General features: G+C 55.4%; 2 protein-coding genes across 3 annotated transcripts; both read left to right on the top strand.

Annotated features, from left to right (window-relative positions):
• Positions 1–250: 250 nt before the first annotated feature.
• Positions 251–9,710, top strand: CUNH15orf39 (chromosome unknown C15orf39 homolog). Of its 2 annotated transcripts, none has more exons than XM_047074773.1 (3): positions 251–396; positions 3,688–6,417; positions 8,368–9,710. In XM_047074773.1, the coding sequence occupies exons 2-3, from the start codon at positions 3,738–3,740 to the stop codon at positions 8,733–8,735; spliced, it is 3,048 nt and encodes a 1,015-aa protein (XP_046930729.1). In that variant the 5' UTR covers positions 251–396; positions 3,688–3,737; the 3' UTR covers positions 8,736–9,710. The 2 variants fall into 2 exon arrangements, with proteins under 2 accessions (XP_046930729.1, XP_046930730.1); XM_047074774.1 differs by having other exon boundaries at positions 3,688–6,469; positions 8,368–8,449.
• Positions 9,711–9,811: 101 nt separating this feature from the next.
• LOC124508398 (uncharacterized) lies at positions 9,812–16,548 on the top strand. The gene is made up of 2 exons (XM_047074775.1): positions 9,812–14,536; positions 16,509–16,548. The coding sequence occupies exon 1, from the start codon at positions 12,390–12,392 to the stop codon at positions 13,461–13,463; it is 1,074 nt and encodes a 357-aa protein (XP_046930731.1). The 5' UTR covers positions 9,812–12,389; the 3' UTR covers positions 13,464–14,536; positions 16,509–16,548.
• The last annotated feature ends 5,932 nt before the right edge of the window (positions 16,549–22,480 follow it).

The following is a 22,480-nucleotide window of genomic DNA, read 5'->3' as shown; positions in this document are numbered from 1 at the left end:
ATGAAGGTGTGTGCTGGGCGCGCTGGGCAGCGGTTCGCGGAGTGCGGTGGATACAGACGGTGCACGGCACGCGAGGCCGGGGCCGGGTAGGGCTGGCCGCCGGAGGCCCTCCGCACCCCGGGCCCAGGGGAACGTGGGCTCCCAGAAGCGCTGCCGGGCTCAGCCTCCACCACGCGGGCCGCCCCGCCCCCGCTCCGCCCCCAGCCCGCCCCGCCCGGGACCGCAGACGGCGCCCAGCGGCGGCGCGAACGGCCGCGAGGAGGGTGGCTCCGAGCTCGGTGCTCACCGCGACTTCCCGCTCAGGGCCTGGCCCGACAAGGACCCGCGGCCTCCGCGGCGCTGGACGATGCGGTCGCGGCCCCGGGCAGCAGCGGCGGGAAGCCTGGCGCCCTGCAGGTAAGAGCTCGCCCGCTCCGGCGCGGAAAGTTGGGCCGAGTTTGCGGGCAGCGCGTGGGGAAGGGGCGGGTGGCGCTGCCCTAGGGCGCCCCTACCGGCCGGCCGGCGCATGGAGCGCCCCAGGCCTGGGCAGAGGTGCGGCGGCTCCGGGCTGCCGCCGGCCCGGGGCTGGCGGGCTGAGGGGCAGGGGGCGGGCGGCTGCTCCGACTTTCCCCGAACTTCGAGGCTCCCGGGGCCCGGGAGCGCCCCGCAGCTCTGGCAGGGCTCTGGCGCCAGATCCGGCGAGGGGCCGGTGAGGAGCAGCTCTGGCAGGAGCCCTCGGGCCTCCCTCGGGGCCCCGCTCACGTGGACTGCCGGGGCGGAGATGAGGGGGCGGCGGGGGGCTGGGCCTGGGGGGCGGCGGGCGCGGAGGCGCCGCAGGGCCCTGGACGCGCCCTGCTGGGACGGGACGGCCCTGCGGTTTCCTCGCTACGGCTTGACTCACCCTCTGGCCGCAGCCCAGGCTGGCGGGATCGCCCCGAGGCGGTGGCTGCCCGAACTCTGCGGCCAGGCCGCCCCCTGCGCCTGACCTCCCGCCAGTCTTTGGGTGTAGGTCCGTGGGCATGGGTGCACGGGCCTTCTTGGGGTGCACACGTGTGCCGGGCCCCAGCGAGGGGAGAACGCAGTTCTGAAGGGGCGTGTGTGCAGATGTGGGCCGTGCACGTACTTGCAAGCACGGGTTTGCATGCGTGGCTGCGGCCTGTGTAACAGCCTGCTGGGGTGCACGTGCGCCCCAGCGCCAACGGGCAGAGCATGGGGACACGCGGAAGCCGCGGGGTCAGGCGCGGCGGCAGTCCCAAAGCCAGGTTGGCCGAGGGCCCCTGGCACCACGGTTATGGGCGGGGCAGGTAGAAGAAAGGTGGTGGAGGCTGATCCTGCGACCCTTCCCCCTTCCCTGGAGCCTGGGCCGCCCCAGGTTCATTTGTTCACGTCAGCAGGGCCCAGAGTCTCAGCTGGGGGAGGTGTGAGAACCCCGGGAAGGGCCTGGTTCAGCCCTCTAGGGGAGGCCAGACGCTGGTCATAGCCAGGCAGGATCGCTGTCTTATTTCTGGTCTTTCCCACCGTCCACGGGCCTTCCGGAGAGCAGCTAGGAGATGGAAGAGGGAATTGCGCTCCAGATTCTGTTTGCTTCCCCTGATGCTTGGTCGGGGGGGGGGGGTCCTTTTCCTTGTCCCTGCCCTAGGCCGTGGCCGAGGTTGATCCTCCCAGCCCAACTCTAACCTCAGTCAGCAGACAGCTTGGTGGCCCAAAAGATGATGTGACCCTGCTCCTTGTGGTCCTGCCCTTCTCCAAACAATCGCTTGCCTCCTCAGTATGTGTGTGTGTGTGTGTCAGGGAAGAAGGCACCTACATTTTGGCTACTGTCTTGAGTGGGGAGGGGCCTTCTACTGGCAGGAGGTCAGGTCAGCCCCATACCCTTCATAGTCCTCCACTGACTCCCCAGAACCCTCATCTCTCCCCTAAAGACTCCCGAAGGTCCCCGGGGGGCTTTGCCTCTATTGGCTGAGTCCCAGGGTAGAGGGGAGGCTGTCTCAGGAAATCTCCAGGGCAAAGGGCACGCAATGGGCAGAGCCCAGGAGAGAAGGACTCCTGGGATTGGGGTGGGTGTGCAGCAGGCCCCAAGGGGCATGTGGGGGTGGTGAGACCAGAGCCAGCACTTAATTAATCCAGAGCTATCCTTGGGCGGGGAACGGAGCCTTAACACCCCCAACACGGTACAACTCCTTGTAAGGTTGCCGTGCAGCTGGTTGGGGTTTTCTCTCTGGGATGCAGATCTCTGTTATAGGGAATTGCTCTCAGTACCGTTGCCCTGACGCCCCTTCCTGTCTCCTAGGCTGGCCGGAGGTGTTGGGATTCTGGCCAGGAGATGAGCCAACTTTGTGAGAGTCCTGCCCGGCTTCCTTGGTGCAATTAAGCTAGGATAGGAGTGAGCATTGGCTCTCACACTACCCTTGGCTTTTCTTGCCCCCAAAATGTGCTGGTCTCACTCTGGGCCTGTGGCTGTCATTGGCCACTAGCCAGAAGGGAGGAGAGGGCTGGGAGAGAGGGTTGGCTTGGCTTGTTAGTGATAGAAACCTGTGGCACCTGAACCATGGCCTAATCATAACAAGAGTGAGCTGATTCATCGTTTCTAAGCCACCTGAGTGTTTCGGAGACCAGGGTACTAGGAGAGGTAGAGGCAGGGCATTGTGGCCTTAGAAGACTGACCTTAGATGACCCTTCACAGATCACTGCGTACGTGCTGCCTTGATGCTTGACCTCTCTGGGCCCGGCTCCCAATCCTTGCTTGGCCTTGCTTCAGGACTTTAGTCTTGTTCTGGCATTCAGTTTTTCTATCGGTACAGTGGGGGTGGTTGCCAGCTAGCACTCTGTGGCCCCTGGGGACTCCTTCCCTGGACAGTCACACCCTCCCACCTCCCTACCTGCTTGTTCCTGGTGCTGTGCTGCCCTCATGTGCCTTGGAATCCCCAACTGCAGCTTAGGGGCTGGGATGCACACAAGGCTGTCCTTCTGGACACTTTTGGGACCTTCCTGCTGGTGTCACAGCACCATCTACTGGACAGCCTTGGCTCTCCAGCTGGGGGCAGGGCCTGTACAAAGCTGTGCACCCCACTGCCTCTCCTGGGGGAATAGCCCTACCCTGTGAAACCAGGCCCAGTGTCTGTGTCACTCTGGGCTGAGGGACCTGGGTTCCAGGCTTAGCTCTGACATTTTTGATAAGACTGGCAGGTCAGAGAGTGAGAGCTGAAGAGTGTCTCAGGAAGTCTGAATTCACAGACAATGTCCAATTCCGCATCTTGGCTGCAGTGGGCACCTTGAGAACCCTATAGCATCTGCAGTGAGAGCTATAGTGGGAGGTAGGAAGCCTACCTACCTCTTGTCCCATCTCCTTTATCAGTGACGTTGGGATGAATGCGTTTCATCCCAATATGGGGAACGGGGGTAGCCAAGTGAGCTGATCCTCAGACTGTGCTCTGTAAAGTCTGAAACCCCAAGAAAGGGGTCTTGGGAGTCATGTGGAGAGAAGCTGAACAGAAGGAGGCTCCTGGGATGGGGGTGGGGAGTATACATTGGAAATCTCTGTGTTGTATGACTCATGCGTTCATTCATTCATAGTCTTTATCGAGCATCTACTAAGTGCCAAGTTCTTAGGTGTGGCAACAAGCCAGTGAGAGCAGCAGTCCTCCGTTGCTTGTCTGGAACCCGTTCTGACAGCCCCTCCCTTTCTCTCTTTCTCTCTCTCTCCCCCAGGTCAGCAGTTGAGTAGCTGGGGCCTCTGAGGGCTTGAAGCCTTCACAGTGATGGCGGAGAAGCGGCCACTGGGGACCCTGGGGCCTGTGGTATATGGCAAGCTCCCCCGCCTAGAGGCAGACTCCGGACCCGGGCACAGCCTGCCCCCCTCTGCTGGTAACCAGGACCCCTGCAGCTACAAGGGTGCCTACTTTTCCTGCCCTATGGGGGGTGCTCCCAAGGCAGGGTCTGAGCGGTTGGCATCCTGGACCCCATACCCACCCTTGTACCCTACCAGTGTGGCAGGACCCCCTCTTCGGACAGACAACCTATTGACCAGCTGCCTGCTCTACCGCCCGCCAGCAGAAAGCTCTGAGAAGGTGCAGGACTCTGGCCCCGTTGAGCTCCTGCCCTTCGGTCCCCAGTCTCATTCCTACCCAGGCCCACCGTTGGCGGCCCCCAAACCTGTCTACCGCAGCCCTCTGTGTTACGGGCTCTCGACTTGCCTGGGCGAAGGGGCGGTGAAGAGGCCACTGGATGTTGATTGGACAATGGTGACTGGACCCCTGTTACCCCCGGCTGACCCGCCTTGTTCACTGACCCCAACTCCTGGCAAGAGCCAGTCTCTGGATGGCACCTTCTTGCGCGGGGTGCCGGCTGGGGGATCCGGCAAAAACTCCGTGGGCTTCTCCCCATGTCAGGCGTTCCTGGAGAAGTATCGGACCATCCACAGCACAGGCTTCCTAGCCTCCAAGTATGCGGGTCCTTACTCTGGGGACCCCAAGCAGGCATTGTCTGAGGGACCCCCAAGTCCTTGGACCCAGCTGGCCCAACCCTTGGGGCCAGCCTGCCAGGATACGGTGCCCACCCACTACCCGCTCCCTCACCCTCACCCTCCACAGGCCCTGCCTTACCCACCAGCCTGTCGCCACCCAGACAAGCAGGGCAGCTACAGCTCAGTGCTCCCACTGCAGCCTCTGGGAGCCCACAAAGGGACTGGGTACCCAGCTGGTGGGCTGAGCAGCCCCTACCTGAGGCAGCAGGCAGCCCAGACACCCTATATGCCCCCAGTGGGCCTGGACACTTTTTCCTACCCCTCTGCCCCGCTCCCAGCACCCTCACCAGGCCTCAAGCTGGAGCCGCCTCTTGCTCCCCGGTGCCCGCTGGACTTTGCTCCCCAGACACTGGGCTTTCCTTATGCCCGGGATGACCTCTCTCTCTATGGGGCATCCCCAGGGCTCGGAGGGACGCCACCTTCCCAAAACAGTGTGCAGGCTGTGCCACAGCCCGGTGCCTTCCAGCGAGGATGCCAGCCTCTCCCTGCCAGCCAGCCATGCCCAGAGCCCGGAAGGCCTGCAGAGAAGCCGGTGCGGGAAGCAGAGGAGAAGATGTGGCTGCCCAGCTGCAGGAAAGAGCAGCTCCAGCCCCAGCTTGATGAACACCCTGGAGCGCCTATTGTCATCGAAGATAGTCCGGGCCCTCGCACCCCGCCGGCACTCCCAGCCTGTGCCCAGGAGCGCCAGTCTCTTCCACAGAATCAGGGTACGCTGCCACCCAGCTCTCCACCCATGCCTGTTATTGACAATGTCTTCAGCCTGGCCCCCTACCGTGACTATCTGGATGTGCAGGCACCTGAGGACGCGGCCGAGCCTGACTCAGCCCCTGCCCCCAGGGAGAGCCCTGCCAAAGGCTGTGGGGAGCCCCTGCCAGCCCGGGAGACCCCTTCGAAGGCACGATGCTCGCTTCGAGAGGAGGTGGCACTGGACTTAAGTGTGAAGAAGCCCATGGCAGAGGCTCCAGTCAGGGTTCCTAGTCCTGCAGCGCATGCCAAGCCCCCGGCCCTGGATGCCCCCGGTGTGGGAAACACGGTCTCAGATCTGCCTGACCTGGAAAAGGTAGTCCCAGAGGCACCCGGGGCGCCAGTGACTACAGAGGCCACCCCTAGGACCAACTTCCATAGCTCCGTGGCCTTCATGTTCCGAAAATTCAAGATCCTCCGGCCGGCACCCTTGCCTGCAGCCGTGGTCCCATCTGCGCCTACCCCGGCCCCTGCGTCTGCCCAGCCTGTACCCACGCCCACATCTGTGCCCCTTGGTCTACAGATTCTCAGCCAGCCCTTGCCCGTGGCCTGCTTCAACCTGGCGCTGCCCAGTCCTCCAGCTGTAGCCATGACGTCCCCGACCCCAGCCCCTGCTCCGGCTCCATCGCCGGCCCAGGCCCAGGCCCCGACTCCGGCTTCTACCCCCGCCACGGCGGACTCCCCAGAGCAACACTTTACAGGACTGCATGCGTCCCTGTGCGATGCCATCTCGGGCTCGGTGGCCCATTCCCCACCCGAGAAGCTGCGCGAGTGGCTCGAGATGGCCGGGCCGTGGGGCCGGGCAGCATGGCAGGACTGCCAGGGCGTGCAGGGGCTGCTGGGCAAGCTGCTGTCACAGCTGCAGAGCTTCGTGTGCACCCAGCAGTGCCCCTTCCCCCACGTGGTGCGGGCCGGTGCCATCTTCGTGCCCATCCACCTGGTGAAGGAGCGGCTCTTCCCACGGTTGCCCCCCGCTTCCGTGGACCATGTGTTGCAGGAGCACCGTGTGGAGCTGCGGCCCACCACGCTGTCAGAGGAGCGGGCGCTGCGCGAGCGGGCCCTGCATGGCTGTACCTCGCGCATGCTCAAGCTGCTGGCGCTGCGCCAGCTGCCCGACATCTACCCTGACCTGCTGGGCCTGCAGTGGCGTGACTGTGTGCGCCGCCAGCTGGGTGAGCATGGGGCAGCCCCAGTAGCCACCGGAGCTGTGTGAGCGAGTGACAGGTGTGTGGGCTGTGTGAATGGTCACGGCTAGGGGCTGAGGGATGCCTGGACCTTGGAAAGGGCAGGGAGGCCCAAGAACTCATGCTGGGGAGGGGGCTGGCCATCCAGGGTAGGCTCTGTGGACCCCCCACCCCCACCCCCCCCTCGCCCCAGCACCGAGAGCCTTCACAGCCTCCTCTGTAAGCCTCTGAGCATGCCAACCGCTCTGTCCCTGTGGAAACTTTCTCGGCCTTCCCCGGTGCAGCACCTTCCCAGATTCCCTCCTCCTCCTCTGCTGTGCCTTCTCTGGCTTTGGTGCAGGCTTCTCCTTTGGGTTCTAGGGCTCTGACCAGGCTGTGTTCTCTATCTGACATCTTTCCCCACTGTGTCTGTGTCCCGCCCGGCTTCCCTTCTGGGCTTGGGCCGCAAAGAACTGAATGCATGTTGGCCTGTTGCACCTGATGTCTGTCTGACCCTTAACTCCTCCCAGACCCATGCTCCTGAGCTTCCCCCTAAGTCCTCTGCTCCCCGCCTTCTCCATCTCAGTGAATGGCACCTCATCCCCGAAAGTGGGCAGGAATCCCCCATCCCCTCCAAAACACTGTTGCCTTTTGAATGTGTAGTGTTTCAGTCCTCCCGCGTATTTATGGGTAGTGCACCCGTAAGTCGGAGCAGTGTTTTGTGGTTTGCTTTTCCCCTACTAAATGATGCTTTGTGCATATTGTTCTTCAGCTCACTCTTTTTGTGTCCTGGAGCATCATGTGCATTGGTGTGGGTAGCTTGGCCCCGCTCTCGGGAGCTGCTGTGGTGTTTCATGGTGTGTACACTCACTTCTTCGGCCAGGACTTTGGGGATGGTGCCAGGCGGTGTCCATCGTGGCCTCTCCTGCATGTGGCATATTGAGGCCTGAGGCCTGTGACCCTCTCGGTAGTCTTTCTTCCCTTGCTGCTCCGCCATCCCTGCCACCAAGCCTGTGTCTGGGCTGTGTCTCCACAGGAACTGTTTCTTGTCCCCTTGCCATGATGGCAACCTTGGCCTGGGCCCTTACCTTGTCCAAGTTTCAGGTCAGGGTGGAGAAGACCCTGAGGCAATGAGGCACAAATGTGGAGCTTGGGGTCTGGGTGACAAGCATTGCTGTCCCCTGAGCACTTAAACAGTTGGGACATTTGCCCTAATGGGTGCAAAGACCGTCTTGTTTCTGTACAACTGGGCTGTTAGGCCTAGAGAGGACAGGGCTGTATTTCCTGGACAGCTTGCTGGGCAATGGGGCCCAGGCACTTCATAGTCCCCTCCTGCTCTGACTGAGCCTGCTGGAATCTGGGGCATAGCGCAGAGTTGACTGGGACCCAGCTTCCTGCCGCTGGCTGGATTTGGCATCCCAGTCCCCACTCCCTCCCTGGGCTGTGGGTCCTCCCCCGATCCTTGGGGGGGTTCACCCTTCTGCGGGTGTCCTTAGTGTTACCCTGACAGCCTCCCTTACTAGTAGGTGTGTTCTTGGTCAGAAGCCCCCCCCTTCTGTCCCCTCTGCTGCTTCCTCCACTCCAAGCTCTGGGGTGGTATGATGGAAAGATGATGGTGCTGATGTATAGCAGGGCCCTCTCTCATACCTTAGTTTCCCTGCCTGTACAGGCCAGGGGTTCCTGGCCTGTTGGCCCCTTTCCTTTTGTTCTTGCACCAGACACTTCTCCTGAGCAGTACCCTCATCAGACAGAGCTCTGGTATCACCAGGGGAGAATCACACCCTTTGGTTTGGTGGTCTGGCCTCCAGCACGTGTGGGGAAGGGTCATGATGTCTGTGACCCTGCTGGGGCCACCCAGGCCCGAGCAGAGCGGAACCACTGGTTTAGGTGGCTGGGAGGCCAGGAGATGGGACCTAAGGGTGTTGGGGTCTGCAGCCTGACTGTGTGTTCATTTTCCAGGTGACTTGGACACTGAGGCTGGATCTGTGCCCTCCTCAGAACCCACCATGGCCAGAGATGAGCCAGAAAGCCCAACCCTGGCCTGGAAGTCACCTGCCCCCAAGGCCAGGAAGCCGGGGAGGAAGCCACCAACCCCTGGCCCGGAGAAAGCAGAGGCAAATGCTGGGGAAGGGTCCCGCGGTGCCTCACCTACCCCTGCCGCCAGCGCCAGCCCACCTGGCCCCACACTAAGGGCTCGCTTCCGCAACCTGCTGGAAACTGCCTGGCTCAATGGCCTAGCACTGCCCACTTGGGGCCACAAGGCCTCAGGGCCGGATCGGCCTGTGCCCCACCCACAGGTGTTGGGTGGCCAGAGCCATCACCTGTAGCACTGGTTGCTGTTTGGACAGCTGCTGTGTGGGGGTCACTCTGTACCCTTATCTGGTAGGCCAGCGGCCCAGGGCGATCAGTGGATACACCCTTGGAGCTTCTCCAGCTCTTGCTGCCCCCACTGGGCTGGAGACCCCGCTTTTAACTTGAGGGCCTTCGTAAGAAAGAACTACTTCCTGTTTTTTTCCTTAGAGAAAATGTGTGGGCTTTGGAGCTCAACAGACTTGGGCTTGAATCCTGGCTCCTGTGTTCCTTGCTGTGTAACCAGGCAAGTCACTTCCTTCCTTGAGCTCCCAGTTCTCCATTTGTAAGATAGGACAACGCAGCCTACCTCACAGGGTTGTTGTGGGGTGATGCCTGACACACACCCATTAGGGTTTGCTCTCTGCTCCCTCCCCAGGACCGGGGCCTAAATCCCAGCCGGGGCCTGGAGTAGGAGGCTAAGGCAAGCAGAACCTTCTTCTAGAAAGTCTTTGTGTGTCATGAGACTTGCTTATTGTACAGTGTGTATGACTTACACTTTCTAGAGTCATCCCCAGGAAAGCCTGGGGCTATACCCCCTCACTTGGTGTTGGGCCCTGACCCCCTAGCCTGGAGCACTCTGGGGAAGCCTGCTTCTTCCCTCCTGCACTACAGGGGGTGCAGGGATACAGCCTGGGGCTGACATCTTTGTGTGTTTTCCCAAGAAGTTGTGTTTGCTAGAAGTCATGCAGCTGCAGGGACTCAGGGACTAGAAGAGACAGGCTGAATGACAGCTCAGTCCTGGGAGGTCTCTGAAGATATGGACTGGGGCCCCTGGCCCTCCCAAGCTAGAGCCCCATCCGTCATGCCTGCTATGAGTTACCTCCTTGCAGAGTGCTAACCTGAGCCAGAGGCTGGCAGGCTGGGCCCTTGGCCTGGCTAAGGTTTGTCATAAGGCTGTGGGCCCTGGAGGCAGGCCATTAAACATTAAAAGCAATTGGGTTGTTTTTGGACCTGGGGCCTGGCTGTGTGTTTGGCGGGGCGTCCACAGGTTTAATAGGCCATCATCAGGTGCCTAGTCCTTAGCAGTTCTCCCTGTTCCCAGCCCAGAAGGTGCCAAGGCTCTCTGGCACCACTGTGCTGGCTTGCTCTGGCCATGTGGGTCCTTGTCACACCCACTGGGCAGCCACTTCCTTGCTCAGGGAAAGCCCGTCCCCTTGTGGGTCCTGGTGGTTGTTGGTCTATAGCACACCACCCGGTGAGAAATGCTAGTCACCACACACCCCAGCACCAAGGACATGCCCACCAAGGTGTACTTCATCCTTCACACGTGAGCTGGTGTGGGGAGACCCAGCACGCCCTCCAGAGACCCTGCCTCTGCTGGGCTCTTCCTGCAGAGGTTCGTCCTCGGGGCTGCTGTGGTGGTGTCTCACTCCATCTAGACCGGAGCCTGGTCTACTAGGGCTGGTCAGACCTGCCAGTGTCAGTCCTAGTGTTGGTGAGTCTTTCCTGAGCCCGGCTACAGGATCCCTCCTGGCTCTGCTTTGCCCCAATGGCTGAGCCCAGGCCTGTTTGGTTAGGCTTCTCTCTGACTCGGGTGGCCTCACTAGGCAAGACGCTAGGTGCGTCTCTGGCCTCAGTTAATAAAAGGAAGATGGCACTCAGGTGAGCCTCCAGCTTGAGTGAGGCCCTGCCTCCTGGCTGTCCCACTTGGGGCTCTAACCCAGTACAAAAGGCTGAGGAGCCCGACCCACTAGCTTTGCCACCAGGAGTTAAGCCTTCAAGGTAAGTGACGGGGCAGCTTTGTCTCGGAGCCGGTGTTTTGGAAGGAAGAGAGCAGAGCCATGCCTGCCAAGGGGATTATGAAGAACCCCCCCCCTTGGTAATCAGGTGCTTCCTGCTCTGCCTTGTTCTCACTAAAGGGGTTGGGGTGAAAGGGCTGGGTCTCCCTAAACCCCCACAGGGGAGATGGAGCAGGGCCCAACCCTCCTGCCTGAATGTGCCTCTTCTGACCCCACAGCCCCCCTCCTAGAGTAGTGTCTCCAGCCCATGGGCTACCCCCTAGCCCGGCCTGCTGCCCCTTCAGGCCCAGCCGCAGCTGAGGAAGGCTACAGGGACATCCCAGCCAGTGAGCACCAAGCCCTGCTGCAGGCTGATCTCTGCACTCCAGACCTCTTCCCAGGCAGTTCCTTCAGCCCCCAGCCCAGCCTAGTGCAGCCCTTCCAGGCCCCAAGTCAGGGGAAGATCCTGCAGACCCCCTCCTATCTCTAGCAAGACAAGCCCCTGGACTGAGGCTGGCAGGGAGGTGGGCTCTTCAGGGACATTGTTGCCTCCATGGGGACCCTGGCCCTGGGTGTTCTAGCTGCTGCCCCTCGGAGGTGTCTACATCTGTAGAGCGATCCATCCCATTTAACACTCCCATCCCAAACCCCCTGCCTCTGTCCCAGAGGGACCCAACTCCCAGGCTCTGTGTCGTCTTGAGGCAGTGAAAGCCTGGGCCCCTGGGAAGAGGGTGCTGGCTCCCTTGGAAGAACCTTGAGAGGCCCCTCCTATGATTACTATGACTGGCAGGGGGTCCCTTTCTTCTTTCTCCACTAGCCACCAGATCAAATCCTCTGTAGACCTCTTCTCAGATGGGGGTGATGGGGCCAGAGAACGCTCCACTCCTGCCTCTAGTTTAGAGCCTGGGACTCCAAGCTTGGCAACTTCTTCTCAGACCCTATAAACCTCCCAGACCCAAGCTTCCTGTCAGAAGAGCCGAAGCTTCAGCTCAGCACAGAAGGTAGAGGCTTCTGTCAGCCTCTGCCCTTCCATTGAAGTGTCCTTGGGTTTGGGCTTGCTTGCATCCACTCTGAGTGGGCAAGAGATGCTGAAGAAAGCCGCTACTCAGAGAGGCCTGGGTCCCCTGACAGACTTGGGCCCTGCCTGCCTCCTCTGTCCCTGGTGTGAGAGAGCCAGGGTTGCCCTCTCCAGCCCTCACTGCCACCCCTCCACTTGCCACCTGCTGGCCCTGAGGACACACTAGGTGTTCCCAGCCCTGGCCACTACCAACCTACCACCCTTGGCATCACCAAGTCAGCAGGTGGCAAGGGTGTCCAACTGAAGGACTGGTCCTTACCAGATCTGCCTGGCACTTCCCCAACACTGCCTTGCAACTCAGGGGCATCCTAGGACCCCAGCTTCTGGTAGCCTGGTCCTTTCCAGTTGTCAGCTTGGAGCCACCTTCTGGACATGTGAATGCTGTTGCATCTGGAGTTAGCTTAGATCCCCCTCCTGGCAGCCTGGTCTCCCAGCTTTCCTCAGGACTGGTGAGGAGGCCTCTCCTGGCTCAGCTGGTGCCATGCTCTGTACACCAGACTTGCTTTCCACGTAGTCCCAGCAGGTAGCCCTTTTCCCATGTGGCCCCTGCCATGTAGACCCTAAACCTCCAGCTGGGCCCACCCTTGCAGAGGAGGTACCCACGGCTTCTGTAACACTTTTGTGCTGGGCTCCATCCCAGGGGCCTCTCGGGGGTCTGGTGCCATGGACCCGACACAGTCCAGGCCCCCTTCCTCCTCACACATCAGGGGCTCTGTGTCCACCGAGGCTCCTGACTGCTGCGAGACCCACACAAAGGCCTCAGAACCACAGGCCCCTTTCTGACTGATGGTCCTTCCACAGCCTGGATATTCAAGCCTCTGGGCAGAGGTTTAATGACCTCCAGCATATTCTTCTCAACCAGAGAAGCTACTTGGCACCAGGCCTTGGCTCTCTGGGCTGAGCTGGGTAGTGGGAGTGTCTCTGAGGCCACCTGGGCAGAGGGGCTCAGTCCTAAGCAACCAGCACTCACAACTCCCGCCATGTTCCTGTCAGCTCTCCTACCTTGGCTGCTGGGTTGCTATCCCAATTCAGCCACTGGTCATGGAGAGACCACCTCAGGAACCCACAGCCAGCTGGGAGGGTTTCTGCACCCGTTTATATGGTGCCCACTTGGGTGGGAGGGGCTTTGGGATCTGTTGGGGGGCGTGGGCTACAGGTCCTCTCTTCTCCACCCCAGCTCAGAAGTCTGCCCCAGAGGATGGGACTGCCCCCCTCGCAGAGGTGATCTGAATCAGCCAGTCCCAGCCCTGCCTTCAAGTAGAGCCCGTCCAGGTTTGTTTTTCCAGCTGGCCAGCAGACCCAAAGTCCCAGTGATGTCTGGGTGGCCTATGTCCTATCCCACTGTGTCCCTTGCCCCTGGAGAGGAGTCTGGCTCCAGTCCTGGCCTGGAAACCGGATACCTTTGGGTTGGAGGCCACATCTGGCAGGTTCCAGTACAGCCTGCCATGGCCAGGGCAGGTACCATGTCTGAAGCCCCAGGCTTGCCTGCCAGGGCTCCCATGCTCCTCTCCACTTCCGTGCACATCATCTATGCACCACTCCTGATGAATCCAGGCTCTGTCTGTGTTCACCAGCTCAGCTGGGAAGTTCCACTGACAGTAAGGAGAATAGTACCATCCGAGTTGTTGACCAAGAAGGGAGAAGCCTGGTTTGGAGATGGGTGGGAGAGGGGCTGTGGCACAATGTCTTTGAGCTCCTCTCTGCTTAGCTTCCTTTTTCCTTGGCCCTCAAAGAAAGCAGTTTTCTCCATGTCTCCTACCCTGCCCCAAGCACACAACACTGCCCCTGGTCTTTCTTTCCCTAGAATGTCTCCTCCACCTCCCTGTGGGACTGACAGCTTTGTTTTGCCCTGGGATCCTTGTGAGATGTGGTTATCCCTGCTTTCCTCAACAAAGAGGGCCAACTGAGGCAGAGAGGTGGAAGCCCCCCCCCATGGCCCCAGCCCTTCTGTGAGTGGTCATGCCTAGTGGGTGCTAAGCTTAGAGGCCTCCCTCTTACCAGCCTTCTCTTAGCTCAGGCACATGCTGTCCTCACACCCAGCTTCCTAAAAGAGTCTGTTTCTAGTAAGTCTTCTTGGCTCCATGAGGCTGGATGAGGCTCTAAGCCTGGGGTTAGGGCCCTGCCCTGTCTGCCTCTCAAGCCCCTTCCAGGCTAGGGAGAAACCTGGGCCTCCATTGCTGCTGATACCCACTAGCTGTGCCCTGTTCATGTCCGCTCCCTGCAGCGAGAGGTCGGTCTGGGTGCAGAGTCGGGTGGAGGCCTAGGAGTACTTTGTGCCCACTAGCTCGTATCCGTGCCCTGTGGTAGCCAACATGTGCCAGCTCGTGGGCCTGGCCTCACTCAGCCCCAGTGGTGAATGAAAGGATGCTCACTATCTTCTAGAACATGCCCACCACACCTTTGTGCCTCCTGGATTCCTTGGCAGACCTGTTACCTACCCCTCTGACAGCCCTGAGGCCCAGCTCAAACCTTCCCTGCACACAAAAACTTTTACCTGAAAGGACATCCCCACCCCTACACCCCCTCACTTCAGAGCTTTTGGTGGGAGTTCATGTTAGGGGTTGGATATTAGGGGGTAACATTTAAGAGTGGAGAGTAGGACCCAGAGAGCTGTAATTCCCACAGGGCCAGGCTCTCATCTGCCGTGGCCTCTCCTTCCAGGACAGCTCAATGCCCTGCTTCCTTTGGTCTGGGGCTGGCTGGGAGCTATGGTTACCCTTGCTCAATTTGACTTCCAAGGCGGTACTGACATCCCTGTGAGACAGAGGGGAAGGCTGGCCTAGCAGGGGTTGTCAGGGGCACCACAGCCAAACAGGCCTTGGGTCTTGGCACAAGGTGGCCTAACACCCTTCTAGTTTTGTGCCCTGTAGGGTGTACCTGGAGCACCTGGAGCCCAAGAAGCTGCCCATCACCTTGGTGGTCCTGAGATCAACGCTCTGCCCGTGATGAAGGCTGAACCTGCTGAGCAACCCAAAAGCAGGTGCTGTCCCTGCACCTTCCACAGCCCTGGTGTTGGGAGGGTGTTGTTCCTAGAGGCTTAGGGGATGGGAGCAGATCACAGATCGAGAGGACAGGGTATCTCCATAAGCTGTCATCTGGGCTCCTGGGTGGGACCTCTGAACCTGACCCTTCCCCTGTGAATCACATGGCTCCAAAAAAAAAAAAGAGGAATTGTCCAAGGTTTACCCTGCAGTGAGGGGCAGAGTGGGACCTTGGCTCTTCCTTACTCAGATACAGCTTTCTCACCCCTCTGCAGCCAACAGAGAAGATGGGTGGGCATGTCCAGCGAAGACTTCACCTTCATTTATATCTGGAAAGGGTAGGAGGGAATAGGGGGCTGGGGCTCTGCCTTCACTGCCACCTCTTCTTCCATTTGAGCACAGATGGCATCTGGGCAGTAGCTTGAGTGGCTTAGACCAGACAAGGCATCCCCCAGGTCCACAACCTGGCCTTGGGCAGAGTGCTTTTTTCTGTGTCTTGATCCAGAAGCCCAGGACTTTGAGTCTGTCTCACTAAAGGTCCTCAGGCCCCCAGACCCTGGGCATTCTCCTCTCCCAGCCCTGGAGGATCCCGGGGCATTGCCACCCCCATGGCTGCCACACCAAGACAGGCTTTGGCCACTGAAGTTTCCCCCTGGAGCCTCAAGCCATTGCCCTGCCATCTTCCAGCCCCTGGAGGGACACTCAGCCTGTAGCTCCTGGGCCCTGGACCAGACCTGCGGCTACCTCTGTCTTGTATGACTCATCTTGGCAGATTCAACACAGCATTGCCAGATGTGCTAGGCTGGGCTTGGCCCCTTCCCCACTGCATCTATTTGTAGAGGTTCAAGCAGGCTGTATTCTGAGGGTGGGGGTAGGGTCTGACTTAAATGGACAAGATGTCCCAGGACATCTGCTTAAGTTCTTGGCCCCTGTGGCCTCTTTTGGGCATGACGCCTTGTCATGTGTGGGTTCCTGCATATGGCCACAGGAGCCTCCCCTACCACCCTCCCTACCTCAGGCCAGTGTCAGGGCCCCTGTGCTTCCAGGCGGAAGCCCAAGTGCAGAGCCAGGCCTGGTGAATGGTCCCCAGGTGCTGACAGTGCTGAACAACCAGCCACGGGCCTGAGCTCTCTCACTGTGGCTGGTGAGTGACACCCCCTCTTTCCCCACCCTGCTGTTCCTCCAAGGCCAGGTGTGGGCCCACCTGGCCTTTGTCTGCTTCTGGCCTCTCCTTTGCCTACCAGGCTCTCAGCTGAATGCAACGGTCTTGCCTATTCCCTTGACTGTCCTCAATAGGAAACTTATAGAGCTACTCAGACATTATGTCTGTTGTCTGCCAGGCCCTTACAAGAGACATGGCCACCCTGGTAGGCCTAGGGCTAGCTTGAGGTACCCAGAGGTCATGCTCTCCTTCTGGGACCTAGCTCCAGTGGCTCCCAGAGACCCTTCCCCATCTGAGCAATGGCCTAGTGGGCAGCTACCACTTCTCCCATGCAGGGCACCTTGCAGGAGCAGGAGACAGGGGAGGAAGGTCAGGCAAGAGCTCTGTCCCTGCCTCCACCACTTAAGGTTCATTGGAGGTGAGGTGTCCATTCCTGCCTGCCTCCCGGCTCCCTGAGTTACAGGTTTCATCTTGAGGTTCCCAGTGAGTGTCAGGGGTGGGAGGGAGGTGAGCCTCAGCACTCCTCCCTGATCTTCAGGGCCTGGGCAACCACTGGCCCAAGAGAGCCTTGGTCAGCTGGTTTCCCCACTGCCATCTCCCAATACCTGGGGCTGCATGCTCTGTCCTCTGGGTGGGCAGAAGGAAGAAGCAGTATTCCTACCTTCCACGTTTAGGTCCTAGTAAAGCCCCTGCCATGGGGATGTGGTGGTCAAGAATGCAGGCTCTGGAGTCATTCACACAGCTGGGGTTTGAGCCCAGCCCTGTTACTTTGTGACTTTTTTTTTTAACGTTTATTCATTTTTTGATAGAGACAGAGCGTGAGTGGAGGAGGGACAGAGAGAGAGGGAGACACAGAATCTGAAGCAGGCTCCAGGCTCTGAGCTGTCGGCACAGAGCCCGACGCGGGGCTCAAACTCAAAGACCGCGAGATCATGACCTGGGCTGAAGTTGGACGCCTTAACCGACTGAGCCACCCAGGCGCCCCACACTTTGTGACTTTAGACAAGTCACTTAACTCGTAAGCCTCCCTTTCTTCAGATGTTATATGGGGACAATAGCACCTGTTTCACAGGTACTTGATGAGCACCCGGTTGTTGGCAGGAATGGAGTCCAGAGGTGGTGACAGGCGGAGTGATTGAGGCCAGATTGCATGTCCGTCTCTCTGAACCTCTTATTCATCTGGAATAAGATGCGTGGCACTAGGGTTGCTGCGAGAATTGTCTGAGTGCTGCTCGTCATGGGCCCTGGGAAGTGATCCTGAAGCCCCATCCTGCCCACAGGAAAGACCTGCTTAGGAAAGACTCACTCATCTGTATGGGGGAGCGGGTATTCCCAGCCCAGGCCAGACCCCTCCACCATCCTGCTGACCCTGGTGGTGACCGTCCAGCCTGACGGCCATCTGGCTGACTCACCTCCCCGGGTGGACCCTTTCTCCTTCCATGTTGCAGGTTTATCTATCACCTCCAAAGAGGTCATGCCAGGCATGAGGGTTCTCCTCTTGTGCCCCCACCGAGGGTGTGTACTGTCTGAACTATATCTTCACGCAAGGCCTCACATGAGGCTTGACACAGCCTGTTTTGTAGAGGGCCAGAAAACAAAGCCCAAAGAGGGGAGGGGCTCAGCTCACCCTCAGGCTCTGTCCCTGTCCATCCCACTGCTTTGCTCCCAGGTCGCCTACAAGGACTCCTATGGTAATGGAGGTGACTCAAGAGAACAGGGCTGCATAATCCTCCCTCCCTAGGACAAACCCTAATGGGGAAGTTTTAGATATCCTAACAGTCGGGGGAGTATTTCCCAGGGTACCCTCTTATACCCTGGCCTGCCCCGGCCCTTTTAGTCAGAAGTTGTGGGTACATGGAGAGTGGAGACTGGCTGAGGGTATGTGCATATATCAGGCTGGTCTTTGAGGGGCTGGGGTAGAACCTTGGGGCCCCTCAGGGGTATGAATGAAGGACAGAAGAACATGTCACCGACTGTAGTCAACCCGTATATGGTGACCTTCTTGCTGACCCTCTCTGGCATCTTGGTGTTGGCTGTCATCTTTGTCTAGGTCCTGGGCTCCTGGGGCACCTCATGGGGCCTGTTGGCTCTTCTGTAGGTGGGGAGCCTAAGGTAGGACTACACCTGAGTCTCTGTTTCCTTCCAGGTCACAAGTTCCAAGACCATCCCCCCTCTGCTGCCAAATCTCTCTTGTGTCCCAGTGGGCCCAGGAGCTGTTGGAGTTTTGTGAATCAAGGCCTTTTCCCACCTGGATGTCACCCAGGAGGTCACCAAACCTGCCTGCAGAGGGCATGATGCTATACATAGGAAACCCTAAAGACTCCATCAAAAAACTATTAGAATAAATGCATTCAGTAAAGTTGTAGGATACAAAATTAATATACAGACATCGGTTGCATTTCTATACACCAATAGTGAAGTAGCAGAAAGAGAAATTAAGGAAACAATTTATGATTGCACCAAAAAGAATAAAAGACCTGGGAATGAACTTAACCCAGGAGAGGAAAGACCCATACTCCGAAAACCATAAAACACTGATGAAAGAAATGGAGGATGACACAAGTAGGAAATAGTCCATGCTCATGTATTGGAAAGACATTAGTCAAATACAGTTAAAGTGTCCATACTACCCAAAGCAATCTACAGATTCAGTGTAATCCCTAGAAAAATACCAATAGCACTTTTCACAGAGCTAGAACAAATACTTCTAACATTTGTATAGAACCACAAAAGGCCTTGAATAGCCAATGCAGTCCTGAGAAAGAACAAAGTGAGAGGTATCACAATTCCAGATTGTAAGATATACTACAAAGCTATGATAATCAAAGAGGTATGGTGCTGGCACAAAAATGGACACAAACATCAATGAAACAGAATAAAGAGCCCAGAAAGAAACCCACAATTCTATGGCCAGTTAATCTCTTACAAAGATGGTAAAAATATACAACAGAGAAAGGACAGTTTCTTTAAGAGGTGCTGGGAAAACTGGACCGCTTTCTCACACCATACACAAAAATAAAATAAGTACCTAAATGTGAGACCTAAAACCATAAAACTCTCGGAAGAGTGTTTGTCTTAGCAACAAAACATTGGTCTTAGCAACATTTTTCTAGATGTGTTTCCTCAGGCAAGGGAAACAAAAGCACAAATAAACTATTGGGACTAAAATGAAAACCTTGCACAGTGAAGGAAACCATTAACAAAACAAAAAGGCAAGTTACTGAATGGGAGAAGATATTTGTCAATGATATATCTAAAAAGGAGTTAATGTCTAAAATATATACAAACCTTCTACAACTTAAAACCAAAAAAACACAAACAAAAACAAGCAAAACCAGTTAAATTTTTAAAAACAGGGAGGTGGGGAGGTGGGGCACCTGGGTGGCTCAGTTGGTTGGGCCACCGACTTCAGCTCAGGTCATGATCTCACAGTTTGTGAGTTCGAGCTCCGCATCCGGCTCTGTGCTGACAGCTCGGAGACTGGGGCCTGCTTCAGATTCTGTGTCTCTCCCTCTCTCTACCCCTCTCCTGCTCATGCTTTGTGTCTCTCTGTCTCTCAGTAATAAATAAACATTAAAAAAATTTAAAAAAAAAACAGGGAGGGGACCTGAATAAACATTTTTCCAAAGAAGACATACAGATAACAACAGACCCATGAAAAGATATTCAGGTCTCAGTCAATTGAGCACCCCACTCTTGATTTCAGCTCAGGTCATGATCCTGGGGTCTTGGGATTAAGTCCCATGTCGGGATCTGTGCTGAACGTACAGCCTGTTTACAATTCTCTCTCTCCCTCTCTCTCTTGCTGCCCCTCTCCCCCACTTGTGCACTCTTTTTCTCTAAAATAAAAAAAAATTAAAGATATTTAACATCATGAATCATTGGGGAAGTGTAAATCAAAACCACAATGAGATATCGCCTCACAACAGAATGGCTAGTATCAAAAAGCAAGAGATAACAAGGGTTGGTGAGGATGTGGAGAAAAAGGAACCCTCATGCACCACCATTCTTGGGAATGTAAATTGGTGCAGCCATTGTGGAGTGGAGGTTCCTCAAAGATTTAAAAATAGAGATATCATATGATCCCCTTATTCCACTACTGGTTATTTACCCAAAGAAAATGGAAACACTAATTTGAAAAGATATATGCACCCATGTGTTTATTGCAGCACTATTTACAATAGCCAAGGGGCACCTGGGTGGCTCCGTCGGTTAAGTGTCTGACTTCAGCTCAGGTCATGATCTCATGGTCCGTGAGTTTGAGCCCTGCATCGGGCTCTGTGCTGACAGCTCAGAGCCTGGAGCCTGCTTCGGATTCTGTGTCTCCCTCTCTCTCTGATCCTCCCCCCATTCATGCTCTGTCTTTGTCTCAAAAATAAATAAACATTAAAAAAATAAAAAAATAATAAAACACAATCTTACAATAGCTAAGATATGGAAGCAACGTAAGTGTACATTGATAGATGAATGGATAAATATACATGATATATGTGTGATATAAATGTGATATATATGCATACATACACACAATGGAATATTAGCCATAAGAAGGATGAGATAATCCCATTTGTAACAACATGGATGGACCTAGAAGGCATTATAATAAGCAAAATAAGTCAGAGGAAGACAAAACTATATGACTTCACTTGTGTGTGGAATGTGAAAAACCAAACAAAGAAAGCAGAAACAGGCCCAGAAATACAGAAAACAGCTGGCAGTTGCCAGATGGGATGGGTTGGGGGCATGAGCAAAATGGGCACAGGAGAGTAGGAGATACAAGCTTCTGGTTGGGGAATGTGAAAGTCATGGGGAGGAAAGGTACAGCATAACGAATACAGTCAATGACACTGTGATCGTGTTGTATGGTGACATGTGGCAGCTACACTTGCCGGGGGGCATAGCATAATATACAGTTGTGGATTTACTACGTTGTACACCTGAATCTAATGTAACATTGTGTGTCAACTGTAATTTTAAAAAAGTTTCTGTGAATGTGGTCTCCCTGTCTCTCAGAATAGCCTTTTGTACTATACTCACCCTTCTTGTGATGATATGAAATGATAAAATGCCTACATAATGACATGAAGTGAGGTGATTGATGTAGGCACTGCGACGTAGCATTAGGCTGCTTGTGACCTTCTGACATATGGCAGGATCATCTGCTTCCAGACTATGACGACAGGTAACTAAAACCACAGGAAGTGAAACCACAGATGGGGGTGGAAAACTGCTGTATACATATATAAACCCACGAACATCCATCTAAATGAGTATTTTTACCTCCTTTTTATGGAAAGTTTCTATCTATATGGAGGTAAAGAAAAAAACAATCCCATCACTCACTTTCAATAATTATCAAATACAGATAATCTTGCTTCCTCTATGCTCTACATACTCTGCTTACACTGGATTAGCTGAAGCAAATCCCAAACTTCATATAACATCATCTATAAATTCTTCAGTATGTATATATTCAAGATAATGATTCTGTATTTTGGGGGCACCTGGGTGGCTCAGTTGGTTAAACGTTCGACTTCAGCTCAGGTCATGATCTTACAGTTCATGAGTTCGAGCCCCATGTCGGGCTCTCTGCTGACAGCTCAGAGCCTGGAGCCTGCTTTGGATGCTGTGTCTCCCTCTCTCTGCCCCTCCCCTGCTAGCGCTCTGTCTCTGTCTCTCAAAAATAAACATTTAAAAAAAGTAAGTAAAATAGTATAGTGGACCTAATGGGAGATGGGGTAGGTAAAAGGGCTCTGTCCTCTATATACTGGGGATCTGTGCTTTGATTGCTGATGGCTGCATTTGACTACAAAGGCTTTTACTTCTTTTATCTCCGCAGAAAGGGATTCTAATCTATTTTCGACTCCAGCTGGTATTCTTACTGTTGTGATTCAGTTCAGACATCTTGCTTGTATCTGTGTTGGTTAAGTCCTTGGCTGTCATTTCTTCCAGCTCTTTCATTTGGGGTGAATTCCTTTGTTTCATCATTTTGAAGGGAGAAAAGGAATTTTGAGGTAAAAAAATTAAAATTAAAAAAATATTAAAATTAAAAATTAAACACACACACACAAAATAGAATAAATGAAGCTAGATTGTAGGTATGTTTTGGTCTGGGTGTTGAAGGGGGCTTGATAGATTAGAGAAAAAAGGGGAAGAAAAAAAAAGGAAATCATTTGAAATTTTGAAAAAATGAATACACTGAAGTAGACTAAAATGAAATGATGGAAGTAAAATAAAATTTGAAAAAGTTTACACAAAAGTAAAAAATATAGTAGAAAAAATTAAAGAAAATATTTTTAATGTTTTTTATTTATTTTTTTGAGACAGAGAGAGACAGATAATGAGCAGGGGAGAGGCAGAGAGAAAGGGAGGCACAGAAGCAGGCTCCAGGCTCTGAGCTGTCAGCACAGAGCCCGACATGGGGCACAAACTCATGGACTGTGAGATCATGACCTGAACTGAAGTCAGATGCTTAACCGACTGAGCCACCCAGGCACCCCTAAAGAAAACATTTTTAATAAAAATTGAAAATAAAAATGAATTTTTTCTCTTTCTGTATTCAAGAAAAAGAAAAGAAACAAAAAAGAAAAAAGAAAAAAGAAAGAAAAAAAATTGAATAGATCGACTGGTGAACAGACTGAAATACGACTGAAATTACTTCCTTTTCTCCTAGAAGTCTATGAAGCACTTTATAGTCCATAAACTAAGCAGGCAGAGGGACTTGTGTTTCTGAAGAGTGGGGTTGGCCCACTTGGGTGGGGCTTAGTGTAATGGCTCCATT

This window comes from Lynx rufus, unplaced genomic scaffold (genome assembly GCF_022079265.1).
Source record: "Lynx rufus isolate CCGP_SWC_20201006 ecotype Redwood Valley unplaced genomic scaffold, mLynRuf1.p SCAF_13, whole genome shotgun sequence".
Taxonomy (NCBI): domain Eukaryota; kingdom Metazoa; phylum Chordata; class Mammalia; order Carnivora; family Felidae; genus Lynx; species Lynx rufus.
Note: the sequence above shows the minus strand (reverse complement) of the source record. Positions and strands in the feature narration are given on the sequence as shown.

Bases quoted from the DNA above. Each gene is read 5' to 3' on its own strand.
- CUNH15orf39 (XM_047074773.1), top strand. From the start codon at position 3,738: ATGGCGGAGAAGCGGCCACTGGGGACCCTGGGGCCTGTGGTATATGGC. The intron at 6,418-8,367 runs GTGAGCATGGGG...TTCATTTTCCAG, and splicing joins CTGTGTGCGCCGCCAGCTGG to GTGACTTGGACACTGAGGCT.
- LOC124508398 (XM_047074775.1), top strand. From the start codon at position 12,390: ATGACCTCCAGCATATTCTTCTCAACCAGAGAAGCTACTTGGCACCAG.